Source organism: Lycorma delicatula, chromosome 11 (assembly GCF_047948215.1).
Source record: "Lycorma delicatula isolate Av1 chromosome 11, ASM4794821v1, whole genome shotgun sequence".
In the NCBI taxonomy this organism is placed as follows: Eukaryota; Metazoa; Arthropoda; class Insecta; order Hemiptera; family Fulgoridae; genus Lycorma; species Lycorma delicatula.
Window position 1 is genome coordinate 47193800 of NC_134465.1, and position 9829 is coordinate 47203628.

The 9829-nt window shown below is 29.1% G+C and overlaps 1 protein-coding gene across 1 annotated transcript in view; it reads right to left on the reverse strand.

Annotated features, from left to right (window-relative positions):
• Window positions 1-8741, reverse strand: part of LOC142332042 (vascular endothelial growth factor receptor kdr-like) — a 199377-nt gene extending 190636 nt beyond the window's left edge. The window contains exon 1 of the mRNA XM_075378146.1: window positions 8592-8741. Coding sequence (XP_075234261.1) covers window positions 8592-8637 — 46 coding nt within the window. The 5' untranslated portion in view covers window positions 8638-8741. The remainder of the gene's footprint in view (window positions 1-8591) is intronic.
• Window positions 8742-9829: the final 1088 nt, after the last annotated feature.

The following is a 9829-nucleotide window of genomic DNA, read 5'->3' on the forward strand; positions in this document are numbered from 1 at the left end:
ATTGTTTTTTAATTACCGTGATTTATTACCGTGACAAATGAAGAGGTATTGCGGCAAATAGATGAAGAAAGAAGCATTTGGAAAAATATAGTTAAAAGAAGAGACAGACTTATAGGCCACATACTAAGGCATCCTGGAATAGTCGCTTTAATATTGGAAGGACAGGTAGAAGGGAAAAATTGTGTAGGCAATCCACGTTTGGAATATGTAAATCACATTGTTAGGGATGTAGGATGTAGAGGGTATACTGAAATGAAACGACTAGCACTAGATAGGGAATCTTGGATAGCTGCATCAAACCAGTCAAATGACTGAAGACAAAAAAAAAATTACCGTAAAATCAGAAACGACGTAATAAATCACGATAATAAAAAAACAAGATGGCCGCGATGTCAGTTTAGGTCTACTTTTTGCAATAACTCTATTGTTTTTCGTCCAACTTTTATGACTAAGGTGCCATTTTGTTCTCAAAAATATGCTTCGTAATTTTTATAATACAACATAATTTGATAAATCTAATAATCTTAAAATATTTAAAATTGAAACGACCGCCATTTTGAAATTTGTCAACAAAGAGTATCGTGATTTTTTTCCTATTAATAAATGTTAGTTTAAAATAAAGTACAGAGTTTTATTGAGTTATCTCCAACCGTTCTTGAAAAATAATTAATTCTTAAAAAAACACAAAATGAACAGACAGATTATATGCGATTTCGGACCTATGTTCTACATATTTTCTTCAGTATGCTAGAGTTTGGCCTCACCTTTTAAGGACACTTTGTATGTATGTATGAATGTGTGTATATATATATATATATATATATATATATATATATTATATTATTATTATGCTTTTACGGCCAACATGGGACCACTTAAGTCCCACTTAAATATATGTATATATATATATATATATATATATATATATATATGTGTGTGTACACACACACACAGAGAGAGAGTATTTATATATATATATATACAAACGAGTATTTATCTATATATTTGTCTAAATTATTGGATCAAGTGATCAATCTTAAATACTGTAAATTGTTAAAGCAGGTGGTCAACAACACTTCCAGCACAGGAAGGTAGACTATTTTAACTAAGCTTGGAGAGGGGGTAAGAAATAAAGGATTCCAGTTACTGAAGAGTCGAGGTCATAACCTATCATTCCGTTCTATATATTTCGTTTTCCTTTATTTCTTAGAATATAACAGACATTAAATGGAATCATATTAGTTACGTAGAAATAGATGAAACATAATCCTAATAAAAACTATTGCAATTCTTTTTAAATCATTCTAATTTAATAGATAAATAAAATAAAATAAAAAAAATATTATATTTTATGATATAATAAAATCATTTTAATATTAAAAATAAATTTTTTAACAAAACCTTAAACTACTCAACATTTAATTTAACTGATAAAACGCCAAAAATAAAGTACTCCGAGAGGTGTTAACCAAATTTAGGGGACTGATTCAGTACATAAAAATGAACAAAAAAGTTTTATTTTTCCCTCTTTCTACTTTCTTTCTTTTTACATTTAGCCTCCGGAACCATCCGGAGGATGATATGTATGAATATAAATGAAGTGTAGTCTTGTACAGTCTCAGGTCGACCATTCCTGAGACGTGTGGTTAACTGAAACCCAACCACCAAAAAATAAACCCACCGAGTTGGTCTAGTGGTGAACGCGTCTTCCCAAATCAGCTGATTTGAAAGTCGTGAGTTCCAGCGTTAAAGTCCTAGTAAAGTCAGTTATTTTTACACGGATTTGAATACTAGATCGTGGATACCGGTGTTCTTTGGTGGTTGGGTTTTCAATTAACTACACATCTCAGGAATGATCGAACGCAGAATCCTCTGAAGTATTATCTAAACGGTAGTTACCGGAGGCTAAACAGGAAAAAGAAAGAAGAAAGAAATTCACCAAAAAATGCCGACCTCCGTAGTGCGAGGGGTAGCGTCTCGGTCTTTCATCCGGAGGTCCCGGGTTTGTATCCCGGTCAGGCATGGCATTTTCATACACGCTGCAAATTATTCATCTCATTCTCTGAAGCAATACCTAACGGTGGTCCTGGATTTTGAATAAAAAAAAAACACCAAAGAATACCGGTATCCACGATCTAGTATTCAAATTCGTATAAAAGTAATTACTATCTTTACTAGTATTTGAACCTTAGAATTCTCTTTTTCGAAATCAACTGATTTCGAAGATTGAGTTCACCACTAGACCAACCCGGTTGATTTATTTTCCCTCTGCTCGTCATTTTATATATTTTCAATAAAAATTTATATCTTAAGAATGCATTAAGATATTTTAAGGAAATTTGGTTTTCATATTTTCACTTCACTTCTACATTAAAAAATGTAGATTTATTGCCAATTTAACAACATTATTGTACGTCAAACGTAAACAAATGTGTTTTTTGACCCTATTTTTGGCGTTTTACATGGGATATCTTAGAAACTAAGAGAGATACAGTTCTGGGACCTATTTTTTTCGATTTCCCAGCTCAAAACCCATAAGAAACAATTGAATTTGCCCCTTAATTGACCTTCCCTGAATTTCAGAAAGCCTTAATTTACCCGGAGGAACTGAAACTCGGGCGAAATCCTTCACCCTGTATAACTCGCTAACGAAGCGTTTTCGGACCTATGTTTAACTGAACTTTTTTCTTATTTTTAGCCTCTAGAATGAGTTATCAAAGGATTGCCTTATCCTCCTGAAACACTCTGTATACGTAATTTATATGAGGAATAAAATAGTTTTTACTTTTATTTAAATAGTGTCCCAAAAGTCGTTTGACCGGAAATACAATAATTGTATTTTATGTCATACAACTAATGTTGTTAAAAAAATGTCATACTTTTTATGTTGGTAACACTACTTATATTGTTTTTATTTTTACTTCCTTTAAGGAAGTAAAGGAAATATTGCAATCGCGAAAAATTTCAGTTTCCAGATTTCAATGGAAATATCCATTTTGACCATCCCTGAATCCATTTTGACTAGTTTTGGCGAGACGTCTGTACTTATCTCCCTTAACTGAAAACCGGTTAGCCGTAAAATGTTGAAATTTTGGATTTATGACCGTTGTAAAATCTAGTTGTGCAACTCCCCTTTTGATTGCAATCGACTGGACCAAAAGTATCCAACAAAGCCCAAAATCCAAAAATATTTGGATTTCAGACTTTTTCTTAACTGCATTAATAAGCCCTCATTGAGAACTTTTCAACGATATCTCATAAATGGTAGTTATTTTCATTGGTTCCAGAGTTATAGGCAAATAAAATTTTAATTAATGAAATATTTGGATCTTAAAAGGGGAAGGCACATCGGTTCGAATCAGACTTTATCTCTTTTTTTTTTTTTTTTTTTTTTTACTTTTTTTCTTGGCCTACCTGAAATCAAGAGTGTACGTGAACAAGCTACAACAATCGAAGACCTGCAAATCTCCATTCGTCAAGAAATCAAAGTTGTATCGAATGAAATGTTGGAGAAACCCGTGCAGAGCTCTGAGGAGAATCTCGTCGAATTTTCGTCCGACAAAGACGTCATCTTACTGACATGTTGATTTCAAAAATGTAATAAAAATATTACTATTCAATGTAAAGTCTTTTTACTTCCTTATACGAAGTAACAAAAATTATTGTGATCGCGAATAATTTCAGTTTTCAGATTTCAACGGAAATATTTATTTTGACCATCCCTGAATTTTAATAAAATTTTAAAAATAAATTAATATTATAGCAAAAAAAAACACCGAGTAACATTTAAACAGTTCTTAACATTAATTAAATATTATTTTTATATTATTCAAATTTATACTAAGAAACTAATTAATTATGTTAAACATATATTAGTACAAGAATTCTATGAAATTATAGTGAAAATATATTTATAAGTACAATAGTAGTCTTGTAAACCTTGTTTATAAGAGAAAAAAATCAATATCTATTTTATAAAATTGTAATGCAAATGGAATGTATAATAATTCAACCTTATTCATACTGCATATGTTAGTTTCATACTAAATACGATATTAGTATGACAAAAACGGACTTCAAAACGTCAATCAAATTCCAAGGTTTTACCTTCCGAACTAATTATAAAATTTATACTTTAAAAATACGATCAACAGACATTAAGAATTAATTTTTCATTTGCGAGGTAAAATAATAAATTACAATACAAATAATGGATTTCGGAAATTTGGAATTACAATTGGATTTGGATTTCGGTGGAAAATGGGCCGATATAGAGTTTAACATAAATAAATAAATATTTATTTTATAAATATAATTTAACCAAACTTAACCTACGCTCGTTATAACAATTACAATTACTTATTATTTAAATAATCAAATTGCAATAATTACTGAATTTATTAAATAAATACTCAAAAAATTACGGTGTTAATTAGTCAAGGTTAGCGAGCGTAGGTTAACTTTGGTTAAATTTTATTTATAAAATAAATATTTATTTATTTATGTTAAACTCTATATCGGCCCATTTTCCACCGAAATCCGATTGACTACTTTGTTTTTTTTTAAATAAAGCGCTGCAGCTGCGGTGGCGTTAATACGTAAGTAACCTCTTTTTATTGTTTAATAAGCTAATAGCATCGCTTAACTTTATTTCTTATTATACAACCGAACCGAAAGCACGAACTAAAAACGGACTTAATAAAAATACTTTACGATAAACATTTAATATTTTAATCTAGATTGAATTTTTGCGTGCATACTTGGAAAGTGTAAAATGTTCCGATCCATAAACAACACGCAAATATTTCCCATTCTAAGTGTTTGGCATGTTTCTTTTTAAACTACGGAGGACGAAGTGCTTAGAACGTCGCATTTCAAATTCGCGAGTAAGTACGTGACAAACCAAGAACGCGTTCCAAATATCTGTGTTAGTGACAACCTATTGATTGGAATAAAGCAAGATGTTAAAAAAAAGTTTGCTAAAGAATAAAATAAATATTAAAAATGAAAAATATTAATGTTCTAAAGAATAATAAGAACAATTATGATCTCATAAATTAGGCTGTGAATAGAAAAGAATGGTGAGACATAATGCAAGGGGCCTGGTAATGAATGACCTATGATGATAATGATAATTTTTTAAATCTGCATAGTAATTTTTTTTTCTACGAAATTACTTAGTTAAGTTTTTCTTAATGAATTGAAGGAAATATTTTTTTAAATTGTTAGATAATATATTTAAAAAAATTGAAGCATAACTGTACGCCGAAAATTGTGATAAACTTTAAAATTTTCAATTTACGAAAAGTTGATATAGATGAATCATATTTAGTACCATAAAACAAGAGTATTTCTCTCCTTAAAACTAATTCTCCCTTATTTTTTTCTTAAAATAATCTTTTCAATAATTTCCATAAAAAAACAAATTTATTATAATGAACTTAATGAAATTTATAGAACATATAAATGACTGCTAAGTCCTAATTACAACATCTAAGTCAGTTGAACTCGAAAAAAATCCGGTACTACCAACTGCGTAATCTGTCACCTTGATAGTCTTATAACAGTGTTTACCACTAACCATAAACAGAGAAAAATGAGTCAAAGACTATACAGCACAGGTTTTCCCCAGCTATAAATGAATTTTAAAAAATTCTAAGAAAATTATTTTTAAGATAAATTAGGTGTTACATTTAATTGTAAATTTTTATTATAATAATTTAAATAATCTTCAACAGACAAGGATGAATTTTTTAAGGAATAAAGTTATTTAAACACAATATTTTTAAACTGGTTAAAAAATTATGAATAAGAAGGTTCATTATCCGACAGCCAATTTTTTATTTTAGTAGACAAATTATTACTTTTTAAGAAATAATAAACAAAAATTAAGTCAGAGAAATAACTCAAAATAACCCGTTAAAAAAATTGGCTTACGGACTCCGAAAAAATACCATACGTAAATAAATAGAGTAAACTGTTTGTTATGATCAGTAAATATACTATGTACTTCAACTCAGGAATAGATAGATATCCCACTTCATATTTAAAAAAGGAACTTCTCCAGCATTTTCCAGGAACAATCAGAGGAAACAATGGTAAAACCTTGATCAGAGCAATATTATAAAATACACAAATAAATAAGAAAAAATTGATGCGATTAAAGTCCATATTAATTATTTAAAATGTAAACAAACGGAATAAATATTAAAAGATTTTTTAATAACTGACAACACAGTGTAGGACTTCCCGTCGCGCGGTTTTTTACTGTTACACGGCTTACACATACAACTTAATTCAAAATATTTATTATTTTATTTAAATACAATTTTTTTTTTTAATTTAATTCAATAATTGTAACTAAAGCGCGCGCGCATATAATATTTCATTCGCGCGGGTGTAGGGTACTAGCACCACTTTAAATAATATTAATTTATTTAATTCTACCGTTCACCTGTGACGTCACAACATAGCAGTAAACTACAACACTAGTCCGGCTGCTAAATGGAATGTGTGGTATGTAACAGGGTGGTGCCTACCGGGTGAGCGTACGTAGGGTACGGCATCGCCGCCGAATCCTGCGGAGTCCCGGGAGGTTAGAGGCGTGGCATCCACTGAGGATGCGCAACGCACAATGCTGGTGTCACTGGCAAGGGGAAAAAAGGTGGCCGAGTTAAGACCCAACTTTCATGGGGTACAAATTTGTGGATCCAATGAGTTGGTAATAGAAAAAAAAACAGCAACGATAAAAACTTACTTCTACAACGTTTCAAATTATTAGTATTTTTGGAGTGCGGGTACAATTTAGTAAAAAACGTTTAACACAAAAAAATGTTTCTTTTATAATTGTTCGCAAAAATATTTTTTTTTTAAATGCAACGAAAATCATCCCTTAAAATGCCTTCTACAATTCTTCAAAATTAAAACCATTTTTAGGGATAGGTGTGAAATTCAGCAAATTCTTTTTTTACAAAAGTTGTTTATAAATATTCACAAAATTATAAAAACAAATATATATATATAAAACCTTAATTATGCAAAATCTGGAGACGATTTCGTTTTCCCCCTGTATCTTCCACCTCCTGACCTTTTTGAATTGAAAATTTAATACCCATCAATATCCTACCATAAAAATATTATAGCAAAGTTTGGTGAAAATCGGTCGATTAATTCTGGAGATATAAGGTGATTTACACGCCAACATACATATGTATGTATGTTCGCACATTTTTTCACAGAAATTTTTATTCCATAACTGAAAATACCATTTTTCAGTTTTATGGGTCCTTAGGGGTCAATTCGTCAAGACTCGGTAAAAACCGGATATGCCTAATTTTGACCGATCATCATACTTTCCCTTCTATATAGCTAAGATGCTATATATACGGGGAAGTTAAAAATATAAAAAATAATTTCTAATTCAGAAAGGCTTAATTATATTTAAGATGTACTTAAGGAAAATATAAACAGAATGTAAATATAAAATGGAATGCAGCAAATTATTACTTTTTTTTTTTTAATTAATATTATTTAAAAATTCATCGACAAAGATAATACTGGTTCCCCAAAAATAATAATAATAGATGATGGAAAGATTTTTTTTAAAGTTTTAGTAATGCATTTAAGCATAATAAGGCAAGCCTTTCTTGTAAACCGAAGTATTATGTTGTTGTGTTTCACGAAAACAATTCTGTTGTCTGGTTGAGATGAATATTTTTTTTTAAATAAGTGACTACTCTCTTTAGTAAAGACAGCACATTTATAGATATAACATGGAGAAGTTAACATTTTTATTTTTCTAAATATTGCTTTGCTCTGGATAATTGATTCATATTTACATGCTCTCTAGAATAATCTATCTTTTAATCTTGAAAACGTGCCTTGTATTTTGGAGTTAGACCCAAGAGATGATATATTTTAAACGCGAATACACGTGTAAGTAAAAAATATTGAATAATAATAGCAAGCTTACCGCTTTAACAAGCAAACGAGAAAATCCTAAATTCTTTTTTGTATTAACGTGAAATAATCGGCATTCCGTAATGAATATGAGCTGAAAACTTACAAAGATTATTTTCTTTATCTTCAGTTTAAAAAAAAAACAGCAGTACTTACATCTCAACTAGGTATATCGTATTTTATCAAGATAATAATAGCGTCAAAATAACTATTCTAAAAAGCAAGAATTATTTTACAGTGATGCTTGTCTAATATCTACGTAAATTCGTTTAATTTAGATGTATTACATTGTATAATAGTGTACTATAAAAAAAAGCCCAAACAAATTAAATTATCATCTATTTTAATTGAAAAATTATAATCTATATCGACTGATACTTTTAAAGATCTTTAAAAAAATCATAAGAAACAATTTTAGAACGAATGTAATGTTAAAATCATTCACGATATTTTTTACACTTTTCATACTTTAAACACTAAAATGATTTTGATTAAATAAAAAAGCAAATTAAAAAGAATAATTGTAACATAAAACTATAATAATTGTACAAAATACCTTTACCCCCACTTCATAAAATTATGAATCACATTAAACAACAGGTAGGTGTGGTAAAATATTTAGTAAAACTAACCTGAATATGTTGCTGTAAACGTTAATAAAACCAAGATTATAAACATGTTTTACTTCTAATATTGTTAATCTAAACAAAACACATATATAACATTATATTTTCACTAACTTTTCAAATTACACACACTGAACGTCAAATATTATTAAAAATAAACACAATCGTCACCTTAACATCAACTCAACGGTGACAGAATTCACTTAAAACTGTTTGTAAACTCATAACAAATGAATTTACTAGTACAAATACTACTACTTCACGAACAGATAGCGCGCTATGTACAACCTTGAGAACCGGGAATTTTTAAATGACATTGCGGTATATCTACTTCGATAATGCTTGATAAATATTTTAACCACCAACCGGTTTTATAATTTGTATAAACAAATATCATTTAATAACAATTTTTGATATAGTTTACAACGAAAATTGTTTAAAATTATTATTTTTTATACGTTAGTATAGTTTTTTTAATTGGTTTCTATCTGCTGTATAGGAGTATTTTTGATTTATGTAACATAAAGTAAAAGTTTTTACACATCTTTTCATAATTTATTTCATTTCATCTTGTACAGTAAAATATCCTTATTAAAATTGTGTTTCATACAATACAATTTAACAATATATATATTTATTTTCCTGAGAGTAATCATATAGCTACTGCAGCAGCAATAATTGAAGCATGTGATGGGTCGAAATTTTGCCAATCTCATTTCATGACCCTCTCTAAACAAAAAACCTAAGGAAAGTACCAGGAGTATGTATGTTGGTCTGTATTTAGATTAATATCTCCACATTGCCTGAACATTGAAACTTGAGCTTAAATACTTCTATGCATTGATGGCATTCAATTTTTAATTTAGACAGGGGAATATTACGCACCATCAGACAAGGGGATCAGATATTTTGTCATTTTAAAATTTCAATGTTTTGTACAGGCATCATAGGAACTTGAAATTCAGTACAGTAGTTACACTGTATGAGTCATTTACAGTTCTGAAATTTTATGCAAATTGGATTTAGAGATGAGAATAAAATGAATTAGCTTAATTATTTTATAGTTTTTATTATACTATGTGTTTCAAAATTAATATCGGGCTTTAAAGTTTTGTAATTTTTACATTGATAAATTATATATGAAATGAAAAAAACAACTATATGAGCATTAATTATTCATCATACATCTAGACAATAGGATAGTTCATCCTGTACTTTAATCAACAAATCTGAGTAACTGATGC